Source organism: Pseudochaenichthys georgianus, chromosome 14 (assembly GCF_902827115.2).
Source record: "Pseudochaenichthys georgianus chromosome 14, fPseGeo1.2, whole genome shotgun sequence".
NCBI classification, from domain to species: domain Eukaryota; kingdom Metazoa; phylum Chordata; class Actinopteri; order Perciformes; family Channichthyidae; genus Pseudochaenichthys; species Pseudochaenichthys georgianus.
In genome coordinates, this window is record NC_047516.1 from 26,905,612 (window position 1) to 26,923,514 (window position 17,903).

The 17,903-nt window shown below is 37.6% G+C and overlaps 1 protein-coding gene across 1 annotated transcript in view; it reads left to right on the plus strand.

Annotated features, from left to right (window-relative positions):
• The window catches only part of camkk1a (calcium/calmodulin-dependent protein kinase kinase 1, alpha a), a 107,341-nt gene that overhangs the window by 82,209 nt on the left and 7,229 nt on the right, over positions 1–17,903 (plus strand). Inside the window, exons 11-13 of the mRNA XM_034098650.1 lie at positions 1,877–1,930; positions 2,232–2,305; positions 16,828–16,915. Coding sequence (XP_033954541.1) covers positions 1,877–1,930; positions 2,232–2,305; positions 16,828–16,915 — 216 coding nt within the window. The remainder of the gene's footprint in view (positions 1–1,876; positions 1,931–2,231; positions 2,306–16,827; positions 16,916–17,903) is intronic.

Sequence of the window (17,903 nt, forward strand, 5' to 3'; positions counted from 1 at the left end):
TTTACATCATTTTACTCTTGCTACTTTCGCAGTCAATCAATGATCAGTCATGTATATCGCAAATATCCCGCCACTAGTCCATATAACACTTGGAGTGATTCCACCTCTTTATACAATCCACCTCTCTGCGATCAATAAAAAAAAATGTATTGCAAGGAGAAGACATATATATTGCATTATGACCACTGCTTGTGAATCCACTACACCTGCTAATTTATAAACCATTTTCAGCCAAAATGTGTGATTTGAGTGAGTGTTTATCACGATTTATAAATTCATTTTAGGACCAAATATTGTTATTGCACTTTTCATATTCAAAAAGACAAAGCAGTGCTTTCACTTCCATGTGGCCCCTGCTAATTTCTTCAATTTAGAAGCAAAATATGAAGTGTTGCCCAAAGATAAAAATAAATATTTCACCACGGATTGTCGGGCAGAGTACTGTATGTGAGCAGCGGCATTGACATCTTACCAAAAGTGAAGCCAAAATACTAGTTTATAAAGTGCTTGATCTGGTATGCAGGCTGCAGAGCAAGCTTTTTAACTGCAATATCAAAGTTGATGATGTTCTTTTAATTGCAGGAAGCCAACAAAAATTTAAATATTGGATTAATTTGTAGCATTAACCTGAACCTCCCTTTCCAGGCTCAGCTCGCCTGTTGGATTTAGAAAACAAAAATGTGCTTTCTTTTAACTACCTTTTCTTAACCTTGGAGAAAAACGTCATGGTGATACGGAAAGATGTGAGTGGAACTCATTAGGACTTGGCTATGGAATTATGTTGCAACAGCGGATGTTGTTTAAGTGGTTGTGCAGTTGGGAATCTACCATTTATTTTTTTTACAAAGATTGACTACATAAAACAAATCTTTATACAGGCACACACAACTGGACAATGGTGAAAAGATATATCTTCATCTCGAAAGGTTGGAATTAAAATATAAAAGTGAAAGGAAATGGTTGCCAGCACTTACCATTATATCAATTGGATGAGGAAGACCCCTTTCACTACAGGAGGTAATGAAGGATGTTGGACCCCCTTTATTATATTTTACAGAACTCAAACGGCTCTCATTATGGCCACCACTTAAGTCCTTCTGGGTCATTTCACTCAGTTAGAAACCTTCCTAAGTGAAAACGTGAATACAACCGCAACAACATTCCCAACACGGATGTCTTATTATCCGGCTGCTTCCATTAGTTGTTATCACAAATTACAGACTGATGGATTTGCTAGAGGAGGGTCCTTACATGTCTACAAAAGACAGAGAAGAATAGTAGATCTGATTGCAGACAGAAGGGATGTCAGTCATTCAAGGGCCTGAAGAAATAAATGCAGTCCTTTTTGATGGCCTCTTGTCTTCTGATTAGTGTCGTATTCTTGCTGATTTGGATTTGTTCAAGCCGTGCTCCAGAGATCTTTTGTCTCCGTTATGCACCAACATTTCTGATTTTGATGTAAATCAGCAGTAAAATATTGTAATATCTGACACTCGTATGTCACTAATACCCCTTCCGTTATCAGTCAGGGTTGTATGGTTAAGAATGTTAGTCATACAACAGCACCAAAAATAAAAGTCAGAAAGCTAGTTGTGTCATTTTAGATCCATCAACGATAAGAAATTGATTCCTAAAAGAGCTATTTATCCAGGGAAAGGGAGGACAGACAAGATGATGGATGACTAGATTGCCTCTGTAACTAATCACACAAAACATTACCTAACAATGTCCCATAAATCACTATGGGCCTTTTTTCTCAAATTGATTTGAGTCATCATGTTGTTTGTGCAAATAGTTGTTTGGTTTCCGCAATGTGTTTCTAAAAGTATGTTTTTCATGTCTCGCTCTTATTGTAAATACCGGCTCTTTCTTAAAGGCACTGGACGTGTGGGCCATGGGAGTTACACTTTACTGTTTCGTTTTTGGAAAGGTAAGTCTGCACATTTCCCATTTTAATATCTGATACAACAGCTGACTAGTGGCATATTTTTATTTGAATAAAGGCTAGCTGATTATTGCTGTGATTTATCTTGGTTGTCTTAAAGGATACAGATTATGTTTGGTACACACGGTAGTAATTCAATGTAATAATAATAATAATAGCTTTGATTTATATAGCGCCTTTCAAGGGACCCAAGGTCGCTTTACAAGTAATAGGGCAAAAACAAACATAAAAAAACAAAAGTACCTTCGTTGTTTTTCTCACTGTCTCTCCTCTGCTCCACCTGCAGTGCCCCTTTATTGATGAGTACATATTGGCTTTGCACAATAAGATAAGGACCAAGCTTGTGGATTTCCAAGAAACGTAAGTCCATCTCCTGCATCCTCACCTGTTCTCCACTTTATTAAAAGCGACAGCAGCGATGTTCCACCATCTCCATTCCACAGATGTATCTGATATTCATCAGAAATCCTTTCACCTTAATTTTATTTTCAGTAACAAATTGCACATACACAAATATGAAAAGCATATACAGCAGCCAGCAACAGCCAAACATAGAATTCCGCCCGTTTGTCATCAAAACAAGCATTAAAGGGCAAAGAGTGGCATCACTGGCCTGGACACTTACTAGTGGAAGTCTTCTTGAGTGAATAACGCTAAAGAGACAGAACGAGAAAAAAAGAAAGATAGGCAGTCAGGAAGAGGCGAGCAGAAGTGAAAGACTAGGAACGCACAAATATAGTGACACAAAAGTGAAGTAAAACAGAACATGTAAAAGGGCTATAAGTAGCAGTTGGATTATTTATTCAATAGAGACTTTGTGACTGTGGAGAAAGCTTGTTCATTAAACATCATCCCCCTCCTCCCAATCGGAGTATCGCATCACTCATCTCCACACTATACCAATCTAATAATTAGCTGCCCCTTGTTGGCAGCACTGATAGGTCATTATACTGAAGGTGTGCATTGTGATCAATGGCTGAGCTCACATAAACTTGTTTTACTGAGTCACAAATGACCTCTATAACTATGATATATTCTAATCTTATTTTATCGGGGTCGGTGAAATGCAAAATTGAATAGGCACCGCACCTTCATTAATATGGAGCATTGACCTCCTTCACAGTTGCTTTTAAGTCCTAAGCATAAAGGGGCATAATTGCCTAAAGTACTGGATAAACAGGTGAAATTGTTAGCTTAAAGTTAGGCATAAACAGGTGAAATAGCTTAAAGTAATGGATACAAAAGTGAAATATTTAGCTAAAACTAATGGATAAACAGTTAAAATACTTAGCTAAAAAGTAAAAGATTACCATGTGAAATAGTTAGCTACTTAATAATGGAAATCGTTTTTTATCAACTGTTTATGTATTACTTCAGCAAATTATTTTTGACTGTTTGTCCACTACTTTTAGCTAAACATTTCACCTGTTTATCTATTACTATAAGCTAAATGTGTTAACTGTCTATCCATTACTTTTAGAAAAACATTTCAACTTTTGCTAGTAATTACTTTAGTTTTTGCACATAACACATTGTGATTAGAACTGATCAGCTGATTTAATATTAGGGTACTTTTTTTAAATTCAAAGTGTGTTTTAAATTCTTCATCATCATCATCATCATCATCATCATCATCATCATCATCTCACATCATCATCATCATCATCATCATCATCATCATCTTCACTGTTTGTTTCAATTAAGTCACTGTCTTAATGCTCAGTAAAGCTTACACTTGTCTCTATGCCTAGTAATAGTAAGTGACAAGCATAATCATGCAGGTGTGAAAATATGAGTATTTATTTAGTAGCAAGGGTGAGGTGGAACCTTCTCTTGATTAGTAAAGCTGAAGACAGACGGCAAAGGGTAACAAGTCTGCTTCTCTCCTCTCCTTCTTTCCCGTTTCATTTATTAAACTGGGCTGTGCTAGGGTCACGATCACATTCATTTCTGGTTTCCAACTGAGACTGCAGTCGGGTCCATCTAATTATGAATATACTTTTAAAAACATGATAGGCAATACCAAGTGGAACAAATTAAAGCTAATATAGTCATTTGTTGAAGATGGTGTGGAAAGAGCGACCACCTCATTGTTAAAGTCCAAGCCTCACTTTGTGTAATTTCTCCATAAATCAAGATGCCCTTTTAATAAATCCTAGGCGCTGCATTTATCAACAGCTACAAATGAGACGCCGGGCTACTAATGGTTTGCACTTTGTAACAGCTCACACACTGTAAGCATGTTGTCCTTTTACTCAGGACAGAGGAAACATAAGAGTGTTTATTTAAGTGTATAAGACCGTGTGAGCAAACATGGTGAATGACTGATCATACTGACTTTCGTTGCTTTACAGAAACATTTCCTGCTCTTGTTTTTCAATACTCTGTGTCCTTGGACGGTGTTTACCTTCACTGTGGTAATTTAAATTCACCAGCGTGTTGTGTTTAATCTGAACACCGAGCACTTTAAGGATTTTTTTTTTAAATCCTGTCACATTTCATTTACTGTGGCCTTGTTTTTTACTGCAGTAAGCCCTGAACACCTATGGAAAGTGCCAGCACAATAATGGCTGGAGTGGGTTGTGGGTGGTTAAAACATGTATCTTTGACAGTATAAGACAGTTATGTAATGCCATAAATCATAGAAATGTAAAAGAATAATTTATTTTTATATTACAAATATTAAGGGGAATATTGAGTCTTTATATACTTGTATGTTGATAAGGTATACTTTACTTTATATTGTTCCCATGATTGATACCAAAATTGGAGGGCTTCACATGATAATATTACGATAATGCTACTGACACTTTTACAACCTGTATTTACAACCTCTCTTGTCCTCTCCTCTGTGTTTTGTGTACAGTTCTTGGTGTCCAAAGAAAATAATTTGTTCAATGAAAAAACAAAAAATCCTTTCTGATGAATTATGTAAATGTGGTGATTTAAAAACAGACAGAAATATGCCTTTCAAACCACCTGGAGGGCATTGCGGCTCAGAAGGTCAAACTGATGCTCCAGATGGACTGTGTGCCCCGGGGCATTGTGGGATCAGAGAGCAATAACCCTGTAGAACTATGCGCCATCTACTCCAGTGGGATGGCCTGTTTTTCATTAACCCGGTTTAGGCTGGATTATTAACTGGTTTGTTTTAATCCCATTTGAAAAACACTCCACTAACTCACAATATTAACTCGCAGGATGTACTCGTTTTACATTGCACTCCTATATCATAGTTGGACATACAATGGACCAACATGTCCTCCTACCTTAAGAACAATGTGACATATGTGATTGTTGGAGAGTACCAGCGACAGACGCTCCTGGTTTAATTTAAACACATGATTTATCTGAAAATTGGAACAAAATGTGTTGGTAAGCAGTGGCAGTTCTAGACCAATTCTACTTGGGGGGGCATGCTTGGGACTGTTATATTATCAGAGGGGTACGTTTAATGTGGGACAAAAGACAAAACGGAGTATTCCAGATGTCAACGTTTTTGTTCAGCGTGAATTATAAAATAAAATAATTAATATTTGTTTCAGTAACAGCATTTGAGACAGTAACTTTATGACATTTTTTATTAAATGACATTTTTGAAAGCAGAATATATTAAAGTTAAATGTGGCTCTAGTTACAGCACATTCTTTGCTTCAACACAATCACCATTGGTTTTATCATAGACTTTTCTTTCTGAGTGAGCCAAAGGGGGGTCCTAGCTCAGTGTTATAGGGGCACTGGCCCCTGCTGGTAAGGTTAAGGAAACATAATGTGTTGGGTAGATTTCGAGATATTGCATTTTTACTTCAAACGTTCTTCTTTTTCATCAAAGCGTGGGACCTCAATTACCCCTAACACAACTTGGGTTACTCAGGAGATGTGTAGTCCTCAGATCCAATGAACACTTTAATTCATCAAATGTCACACTGTTCCCTCTGGAGCCACAAAAGGCTTTGTACAAACTGTTTTCACAAAAGGTTAAACTCTGGAGTTTTGTGTCAAAATCAAATGTTCTTCAATAGAAGATCTGCAGATATTGAACAAAGAGCCAGAGGGTTGACAATTACAGAGTTTGAAATGACATCTCCATACCAATGTCCTCACTTTTGAGAACTTCAAACTGCTATCATGAGAACAAATAACAGTTTAAAATATATTTTTTCAAACTTCTTATAAAAGTTTCAAAGGCGATATCATCACGATTCCCTCATTACTTTTCATAGTCCCTGGTAAGAAATACAATACTTTTGAATGTGTCCAACAGAATGCAGATTTTTATATTGTCCACACTCGAATGTACCTTGAGATTTGTGGTGGAATTTCCCATTGATGATGATAATGTTAATGTTGCAGGTACTGGATGATCCGGCGGAGGACAACCTTCATATGGGTAAGCAGAACTTATTTTATTTTTACCAAATTTTCTTACTCTTTGTTCGGCCTCTCCTCAGCCTTTGGCGCTCGGCACATATGCCACTAACAAGTGTTCATATGACTTATTCATAATTCAGGCCATCTCCTGCTTCCTTCCACACCACCCCAGGCCTCACACATTATGCAGAAATCTTCCATCAGCAGTGCCAGGTCACAGTTAGGGTGCCTGTGACACGTCAAACTCTTTATGTGCTTAAAGTGGCACACTCGTAATAATAGTGATGCTGGGGTGTAAGCAGCGATCAAACTGAGCCAGATGAATTAATAAATTGTTTAATCTTACATGTTCTTATTTCTTCTTCTCTCTCTTTTTCTGACAGTGTTTGAGCTGATGCCGAAAGGGTGAGTATGTCCTTTTTTTTCCTTTTTTAATAATTGAAGGCTCCTGCTCCTCTGCCTTCACCTCCTCATTTCTTCATCCCTCCATCCCTGCCCTTCAATACCCGAGCTGACACAGCGCGGGTGTTTGTTCCATCCCAGACTTCAAAGGGGTTCATAATGTTCTTAGTTCTCTACAGTTATTACCAGTGGCAGTAATCCGTCTGAATGTTTCACGCCCTAATGCACGGGCTGTTTCTTCCTACACCACAAACCAAAATAGTGATGATCTCTTGATCGGAGGAGGCCCTTTGTTATTTTAAGAGAAGTGGGAGAGGGGAAGCTGGTATAATTTCACACCTGCTCATAAATGAGTTATGCACACCTTTGTTCCGTTTGCTTTTTCATAATGAGAGAAGGTGTTTGCTCTCTTCTTGCCCCTAGGAGAAAGATGACAGACAGCGGAGCGTATTAATACTGATAGTACTAAATCAATTATTATCACCTTTGCTAACTATTTTTTCTCTCATTTCCATTTTTTAAATATTTTTATATATATATTTTGTATTTTGTGCTATTTTTCCTAAATATTTATTATCACTATTAATCTATCTCTATCTCTTCATCTATAGAGGTATTAACTTATACACATTGTTCCTGTCCTTAAATGGGCATTAGAACTGAACTGCTGATCAATGTACATCCTGAAAATCTGATTATCAAAACAGTTGCTATTAACATATATTGTATATATTGACAACAAATAAAATGATTTCATATGAGATGCAGTTTTGTGGGATACTGCTTTGTATTTTACTTATTCTAATATGGTGCAACTGTCACACAACCTAATTTTCCCTTGGGATATATAAAGTATACTAAGTGATTGATTGGTTATTGATTGATTGATACTTTTATTGCTACTGCTACTTATTCTATTACAATAGTATAAATTAATGCTATGTGAAAGCTGTGTTTGTACAATATTGTATGTATTTCTCCTGGATGACAAATACAACTGCTACTGCTAATAAGCACCTGGCAAAGTATTAAATGAGATTAAATGTTTTTTGATTTGGAATTTAAATCCCCGCTTCAATTATAAGTCAAGCATTTCAGAAACAAGTTTAGTTCAGTCTATAGTGCCAACAATTTTAACAATTGATAAATGTTTCTCCTGAATCCCTAAGAGACAAGTAGTTTTATTTCTATCCTGTGCACTTATCAGAACATGCTAAATAAGTTTTCTATAGTCAGATTTGGGATCAGAGATGTCTTTATCATACATATTGAGTATCAGTGATGTTTGATCAGGAGGACGTTAAAGGAGACCTATCATGCTATATTTTAATAATATATTGTAGGGCCATACCTATATAAGGTATATTTATACGTTTTCTTTTTCAAAATACCAAACAGGTCATGCATTTTAGCCATGCCCCATTTCGCTCTATTTTCCTCTCCTCCACCCCGTCTTTGCATGCGCTGCAGCTGACCACGCCCCCCTGCAAAGGAGGGGGCCGAGTTACGAGCGTCATGTTACCATGCTGTTACCATGCTGTTACCATGCCACGGCAACCTCTCATTCCCCTGATTGGTGGAGAGTTGGCCATATAGGCGGAGCTCCTCGTCACTGACGTCAGACTATTTTCAAATCTGGATCAGTCTGTATCAGATCCGTTGTAGCCCCGTTTTTAGAGATTAGGGTACGGAGGAAAAGAGAGAGGGTTGTGTTTTCTGACACTTGGTGAGTTCCCTGACACACCGGGGACACATGTTCATGTATAAAAGACGTACAAAGGTGCATTTTGCATGATAGGTCCCCTTTAAAGTATGCTTAAATTAAAATGTGTTCACATTGGGGATCATATTCCTGTGCTAATTATTAAAGACTGTCTTTGTATGTGTTTGTTTCCTATCCTGTGTGGATCTGCAGTCCAGTGATGGAGGTTCCCTCAGATACTCCTTTGTCAGAGGAGCAGGCGAGATTATACTTCAGAGATGTCATCCTGGGCATGGAGTACCGTAAGTACCTCAAGCAGAACAAAAAGCTTTTAAAACTGTGAAGCGTTTAAGTGACACGAATACATGCTTTTTAGCTATTTGTCTCTAGTGCCCCACCTAAAGAGCCACATGCGTTATCTAACTACTCTTTACAATGAATGACATGGTAGCATTTTCCTTTTTTAATTTACAAGGACAAAGTGCTTGTGACCCTTTATTCTCATGCTCCTTGGGGGTCTGGCTGCAGATCTGTGCTGTACACGTCATCAGTATTGAGCTTCTGTTGGGTGAAAGCTGTCACCTCATTAGTTGAACAAGATCCATTTCACCAGGCTATGAGCAGGATGATTAGGGATCAATGCTGCCTCTCTCTATAAGCTCTGAGGTGCATCTTGGAAAATAAGCTACAAAGACTCATACTGTAGAGACAACTACAAGCGTATGTAAAATCCATTTACACTTTTGTTATTTTCATACAAAAAAAATACATTTTGCCTCTGGTCCTCCATTACATTACACATTACCTGTGTAGTATATAGTAAGCATTACAGAAAGCGAAAATATCTAAACCCAAATTTAGATTTTGACAAACTATAGGATCAAATGTATTATGGTGTTAAATTATTCTCTGTTGTGCCTTTTCTTGTGTATTTTTGAAACAAATCTTTAAATCAATGCAATTCTGATCTGATAGGGAACTAGTTAAACCTTTTACAACATGCTTTTCCCGCCTCATGCATTACAATTACAATCATCTTTCTCACTGAATGTTACAGGGTTACCATGTTTAGCTTATACTGTAGTAGCCATATTTACCTTCTGTAAGACGGTAAATATGTCACCCAAATAATCTACATTCTAGATATCTGTAGTCATTCCTGAGGACATTGACGCTGGGTATTTTAGGCTTAATTGCATAGGCTTCTAATGAGTCAAGTGCCTCATATTTAAAAACAAAAACATCCTTAGACGAGAAGGGCCCCACTCATCCAATCAGTGAAGTGTCTGAGGGCTTAGCTGCAGACGGCTGCTAAGTGTTAGCGCTTAGAGACGTATTCATATAATTGTTATGGTCAAAGTGACGATTTATTATCTGCTGTAATTAGTGTGAATGCTGTCACAAGAGCTTCAGCTATAAAACTTATTCTTCAGACTTTTGATATATTTTACACTTTTTGAGATATTTAACTTCATTTGGAGCTTGGTAAAGAAGCCTTCTTCAGATTTTAACATTAGTGTGTATTGTGCAGCTTGTTAAGGCTCAGAGTGCGTGATGTCACACTATGGCCCAGTCCCAAACCACGCCCTACAGCCTACCCTTACACACTCCCCCTCCGTGACGGAGTGAACTCCGTGGAGTGCCACTCGCAGCTCAACGAGGCTCCCTCCTGTCAGATGGAGGGAGTAAATACAGCGACAAGCTTTGGGACACACTCCCTCTCTCCGGCAGAAACAGGAAATGCCGTAACTGTATGTAACAACGGTTTCAAATCAGCATCTCTTAGACAAAACATTTAAATTAATAACTAAAATAAAACTCCAAACATCTTTAATTGTGTTACTTTTTTGTAAAGCTCTTTTAGTTTTAAACCTGATGTTTATAAGCTTCTTAGTTTTTGCAACGGTCTGTAAATATACACTACTTTATAATAAAATGCACATATTTACCTTTTTCTAGACTAAACACAGGTATGATCCTAAGTTAAAACATATGAGGCTATCATGAGGTTAACATCGCAGTTTATCAGTGGATGTTTGCTGGAACTACTTGTTAACAGCTTGTTTCCTGACGGACACACACAGCGTTGAGACCGGCGGTCAGGTAGAGACCGGTCTCCAGTCAGCACCGATGCAGACTCGCTGTTTGAGGGCTTGATAGCCCACTACCCCTCCACACCGCTCCACACTCGTTGGTTTGGAACAGCATTGAATGTGGCCGACACTCCGCGCGAACGTAGGGGTAGTGTGTGGTTTGGGATTGGGCCCTAGAGTGGAGGAGAGCTTGAAATTTGCCTTACATTTTTCTTTTTAAACTGCCATAATTCCCAAACCCTACACTCCTTGTACATCATGTTATGCTTGAATTGTAGGAAAACCTCTAAAATAAGCTAAATTTAACAAAATGCATGAAGTGACAAAAACGTTCAACATCTTTCCATTAAGGCCCATCGTAAATTCAGCCTGATCTTTCGTCAGAGCAGCAGCTGCAAACCTTTAGTAAATCTGCCAAAAAATGCCACATTATTTTCCCGAAAGTACACAAACAGCAGACTCAGACGCTCTTCAGGGTCCTGACATGCTGCATGCGTTGACATTTTACCGATATCAGCTACCGTTTTTAAACTATAGTAAGAAATGTAAGAGGTTTATCTCTGATTCAGATCAATGGCAAGGCTCTCCTTTCACTGGAAATCTCCATGGTTACCTTTGATCCCTGCACACAGGTGTTTGATAAGGTTGTCACCATGGTAACCTTTGATCTCTGGGCTTACTCACACAGGTGTTTGATAACGTTGTCACCTCAAACACAAACAGACAGACTGTCTCAGCCTATTATTTTCTGTCTGATGGAGACTTCATACTGACTTCAACATGTTCCACATATTTTATACATTATTGGTGACGTATGGTTTTAGTTCAAACGTTTGCAGTTAAAATATTCTGCTGCTTTTCAAAGTATTTTTACTTTCTTTTCTCTTCTTAATACACATTCATTCACTACTATTTACATTTAATATCTAACTCCTTCAGCCTACTTTCAGCTGCAGAAACCATTCAACTATTACATTATGCAGTTATTTCAGGACATTGAGGCTATACATTTTGTAGTTTATACCTTTTTTAAAACCTCTGCTTTGAAATATTTAGCTTCTTCACTATTTGTCCTACTCTTCCAGTTTAACATTTCACTTTCAAGTTTTAAACAAAGTCATTGCAATGCATTTGAGCTGTAAACATTTTGATTCAAATCATTTCACTTTTCTGCATTTCTCCGCTAAGTTCAGCAACACACTTACTTGGTTTTTGTAGCTAAAAGCAGCTACCATTCAGCTAAAAACATATTCAGCTTTTTCTGCATTTTCAGCTAAATTCAGCAACAAATGTACACAGTTTACAGCATTCGCACGTTTATTTTCTAGTTATGACTTATGTCATTTTTATGGTCAAAGTGACGATTTATTATCTGCTCTAATTATGACTTATGTCTCATACTTTCTTCTCTTTTCTTTACTACGTTACCTATTATGCAAAATACACTTTTTCATGTATTTTATACATCAACTCTGTGTAAAGAGATTCGGAAAGTTTCAGGAAAAAAAGATTCTCTCTCTTTTTGTCCTGATCCATTTATATAAAAACCTGTCTGAAAATGAGCTGATCAGATTTTGGCCACTTTATGTTTTTTTTTTGCATTGTGTAACAATTAGCCAATAACCAACCAAGGTAACACCTTATCGCCTGAATCTCCTCTAGAGCACCATTGTGTTTTTTTAACCAAATATCTTGCAGAGGGGCGTGGCCAGCAGCAGCTCATTAGCATTTAAAGCTACAGACACAGAATCAAAACATGCACCGTTCTGCTTTATGAATCTTGATATATTAATGAAATAAATGTGATTGTAAAGTATCTGTCCATATTGAATACTAATTACAAGGACCATAAATGGCACATTTCTTGGCGCACAAAAGCTCAAAGAATCTGACCGTTAACTTCCTCTTATCCTCAGTGCACTACCAGAAGATTGTCCACAGGGACATCAAGCCCTCTAACTTGCTCCTGGGGGACGACGGCCACGTGAAGATAGCGGATTTTGGGGTCAGCAACCAGTTTGAAGGCAATGATGCCTTACTGTCCAGCACTGCTGGCACTCCTGCATTTATGGCCCCAGAGACCCTTTCAGACGCGCGAAAGAGCTTTAGTGGAAAAGTGAGTGAACTTCATTTATTCATTGTGAGCGTGCCTGAGTTTGAGCTCCCCTGATTACAGGGACCGCAGGTGTCTAAACTTTATGAATATAAAATGAAAATCATTAAACCAAGATGAGCTTTCAGAACTTTGCCGGGCTGCTAATCCAAGGAGCAAATTGTCAGTCTTTTCCCCTGTGTGTGTAAGCTGGTAATAAAGGAGCTGAGAGAAGCACCATCAGCAGAGTCAGGAAATGGAATGATCATTTTTAGATACCTGACATTGACTTGGGAACATTTTTTACATCATTTTACTCTTGCTACTTTCGCAGTCAATCAATGATCAGTCATGTATATCGCAAATATCCCGCCACTAGTCCATATAACACTTGGAGTGATTCCACCTCTTTATACAATCCACCTCTCTGCGATCAATAAAAAAAAATGTATTGCAAGGAGAAGACATATATATTGCATTATGACCACTGCTTGTGAATCCACTACACCTGCTAATTTATAAACCATTTTCAGCCAAAATGTGTGATTTGAGTGAGTGTTTATCACGATTTATAAATTCATTTTAGGACCAAATATTGTTATTGCACTTTTCATATTCAAAAAGACAAAGCAGTGCTTTCACTTCCATGTGGCCCCTGCTAATTTCTTCAATTTAGAAGCAAAATATGAAGTGTTGCCCAAAGATAAAAATAAATATTTCACCACGGATTGTCGGGCAGAGTACTGTATGTGAGCAGCGGCATTGACATCTTACCAAAAGTGAAGCCAAAATACTAGTTTATAAAGTGCTTGATCTGGTATGCAGGCTGCAGAGCAAGCTTTTTAACTGCAATATCAAAGTTGATGATGTTCTTTTAATTGCAGGAAGCCAACAAAAATTTAAATATTGGATTAATTTGTAGCATTAACCTGAACCTCCCTTTCCAGGCTCAGCTCGCCTGTTGGATTTAGAAAACAAAAATGTGCTTTCTTTTAACTACCTTTTCTTAACCTTGGAGAAAAACGTCATGGTGATACGGAAAGATGTGAGTGGAACTCATTAGGACTTGGCTATGGAATTATGTTGCAACAGCGGATGTTGTTTAAGTGGTTGTGCAGTTGGGAATCTACCATTTATTTTTTTTACAAAGATTGACTACATAAAACAAATCTTTATACAGGCACACACAACTGGACAATGGTGAAAAGATATATCTTCATCTCGAAAGGTTGGAATTAAAATATAAAAGTGAAAGGAAATGGTTGCCAGCACTTACCATTATATCAATTGGATGAGGAAGACCCCTTTCACTACAGGAGGTAATGAAGGATGTTGGACCCCCTTTATTATATTTTACAGAACTCAAACGGCTCTCATTATGGCCACCACTTAAGTCCTTCTGGGTCATTTCACTCAGTTAGAAACCTTCCTAAGTGAAAACGTGAATACAACCGCAACAACATTCCCAACACGGATGTCTTATTATCCGGCTGCTTCCATTAGTTGTTATCACAAATTACAGACTGATGGATTTGCTAGAGGAGGGTCCTTACATGTCTACAAAAGACAGAGAAGAATAGTAGATCTGATTGCAGACAGAAGGGATGTCAGAGTCATTCAAGGGCCTGAAGAAATAAATGCAGTCCTTTTTGATGGCCTCTTGTCTTCTGATTAGTGTCGTATTCTTGCTGATTTGGATTTGTTCAAGCCGTGCTCCAGAGATCTTTTGTCTCCGTTATGCACCAACATTTCTGATTTTGATGTAAATCAGCAGTAAAATATTGTAATATCTGACACTCGTATGTCACTAATACCCCTTCCGTTATCAGTCAGGGTTGTATGGTTAAGAATGTTAGTCATACAACAGCACCAAAAATAAAAGTCAGAAAGCTAGTTGTGTCATTTTAGATCCATCAACGATAAGAAATTGATTCCTAAAAGAGCTATTTATCCAGGGAAAGGGAGGACAGACAAGATGATGGATGACTAGATTGCCTCTGTAACTAATCACACAAAACATTACCTAACAATGTCCCATAAATCACTATGGGCCTTTTTTCTCAAATTGATTTGAGTCATCATGTTGTTTGTGCAAATAGTTGTTTGGTTTCCGCAATGTGTTTCTAAAAGTATGTTTTTCATGTCTCGCTCTTATTGTAAATACCGGCTCTTTCTTAAAGGCACTGGACGTGTGGGCCATGGGAGTTACACTTTACTGTTTCGTTTTTGGAAAGGTAAGTCTGCACATTTCCCATTTTAATATCTGATACAACAGCTGACTAGTGGCATATTTTTATTTGAATAAAGGCTAGCTGATTATTGCTGTGATTTATCTTGGTTGTCTTAAAGGATACAGATTATGTTTGGTACACACGGTAGTAATTCAATGTAATAATAATAATAATAGCTTTGATTTATATAGCGCCTTTCAAGGGACCCAAGGTCGCTTTACAAGTAATAGGGCAAAAACAAACATAAAAAAACAAAAGTACCTTCGTTGTTTTTCTCACTGTCTCTCCTCTGCTCCACCTGCAGTGCCCCTTTATTGATGAGTACATATTGGCTTTGCACAATAAGATAAGGACCAAGCTTGTGGATTTCCAAGAAACGTAAGTCCATCTCCTGCATCCTCACCTGTTCTCCACTTTATTAAAAGCGACAGCAGCGATGTTCCACCATCTCCATTCCACAGATGTATCTGATATTCATCAGAAATCCTTTCACCTTAATTTTATTTTCAGTAACAAATTGCACATACACAAATATGAAAAGCATATACAGCAGCCAGCAACAGCCAAACATAGAATTCCGCCCGTTTGTCATCAAAACAAGCATTAAAGGGCAAAGAGTGGCATCACTGGCCTGGACACTTACTAGTGGAAGTCTTCTTGAGTGAATAACGCTAAAGAGACAGAACGAGAAAAAAAGAAAGATAGGCAGTCAGGAAGAGGCGAGCAGAAGTGAAAGACTAGGAACGCACAAATATAGTGACACAAAAGTGAAGTAAAACAGAACATGTAAAAGGGCTATAAGTAGCAGTTGGATTATTTATTCAATAGAGACTTTGTGACTGTGGAGAAAGCTTGTTCATTAAACATCATCCCCCTCCTCCCAATCGGAGTATCGCATCACTCATCTCCACACTATACCAATCTAATAATTAGCTGCCCCTTGTTGGCAGCACTGATAGGTCATTATACTGAAGGTGTGCATTGTGATCAATGGCTGAGCTCACATAAACTTGTTTTACTGAGTCACAAATGACCTCTATAACTATGATATATTCTAATCTTATTTTATCGGGGTCGGTGAAATGCAAAATTGAATAGGCACCGCACCTTCATTAATATGGAGCATTGACCTCCTTCACAGTTGCTTTTAAGTCCTAAGCATAAAGGGGCATAATTGCCTAAAGTACTGGATAAACAGGTGAAATTGTTAGCTTAAAGTTAGGCATAAACAGGTGAAATAGCTTAAAGTAATGGATACAAAAGTGAAATATTTAGCTAAAACTAATGGATAAACAGTTAAAATACTTAGCTAAAAAGTAAAAGATTACCATGTGAAATAGTTAGCTACTTAATAATGGAAATCGTTTTTTATCAACTGTTTATGTATTACTTCAGCAAATTATTTTTGACTGTTTGTCCACTACTTTTAGCTAAACATTTCACCTGTTTATCTATTACTATAAGCTAAATGTGTTAACTGTCTATCCATTACTTTTAGAAAAACATTTCAACTTTTGCTAGTAATTACTTTAGTTTTTGCACATAACACATTGTGATTAGAACTGATCAGCTGATTTAATATTAGGGTACTTTTTTTTAAATTCAAAGTGTGTTTTAAATTCTTCATCATCATCATCATCATCATCATCATCATCATCATCATCATCATCACCATCATCATCATCATCATCATCATCATCATCACTGTTTGTTTCAATTAAGTCACTGTCTTAATGCTCAGTAAAGCTTACACTTGTCTCTATGCCTAGTAATAGTAAGTGACAAGCATAATCATGCAGGTGTGAAAATTATGAGTATTTATTTAGTAGCAAGGGTGAGGTGGAAATGTGATTTTCCTCACTGCTCGCATAAGTCCACTTGGAGTTGCAAGTAGATAATTTATGTTCTTTGTACGTTGTCACAAATCAACTGTTTCATTACATTTCCAAATCCAACAATGTTTTAAAATAATTATTCTGTGTTTCGTGCAGACCAAATATCAGTGAAGAGCTGCGGACTCTGATCCTGCGGATGCTGGATAAGAACCCGGACACCAGGATTACCATCCCTGAGATCAAGGTAGAGAACAAAGCAGACGTAATCGAGACCCCGGGGTTCGTCACTTATTGTTTAGCTTGACATGCATTGTTCGTGTTCAGACACAAAATGACTGGTTTTCTCTCCTCTGATTGGCTCAGAAGACTCTGATCTCACTGCTGTACATGTTCATTGGACATGCTGCGTTGTTGCAGGTTGTGCTGAAACCTTTTTGTCCCTGTGGATTGCAATGAAACCTAGTCAGTAATACAGAGGGAGGTCCAAGACCAGCCATGGGGAGATTGCATTCCCCACCCCCCGAACCACTGTATTTCCATGACACAATCCAAGCATGTGTCAGTGAGTCATTTTTCTCACCAGAGACTCTGTTTGTGTTGATGGAAAAAGAGATAATTAGGCATGATGCATTAAAATATGCAGACACACACACGCTTACACAAAACATATCTTTTAGTTGGCAAAAGCTGCAAAAGAACACTGATACAAACCCTAAGGTCACCTATTATGCTAAATCCACTTTTTCATGTATTTTCTAACTAAATATGTGTCCCAGCAGTGTGTTAAGAGATTCTGAAAGTTTAAGGAAAAAGGATGCTCTCTCTTCTTCTGCTGATCCACCTGTCTGATTCAGACCTAATCATTATGTTTAAAGTCTCTATGGTTTTTTAGTTTCAAGTAGTTTTTAATTAGGTGACCCATTCATAAAAGTATCCTGCATTTTAAATGACATCTATTGATACTAACTGATTTGAAATTGTAGAAGTTCCTTGTGCATAGTCTGGATTTTGGAGACGATTGGCTGGGATGTTGAAGAAAAGTGAACGTCCTGATATTTAATATGTTCTTTATTGTCAACCAATCACACCAAAATAGCAACAACTGATCCTTTGCTGAAAACTAAAATGACTTTTTTTATCTACATTAGTTTGACATAAAGGTTCCCCTAAGCTCATCTGACATGCCCTTTTTTTAAATAAATGTTGACGAAAAACATTCAGTGGTTGGTAGC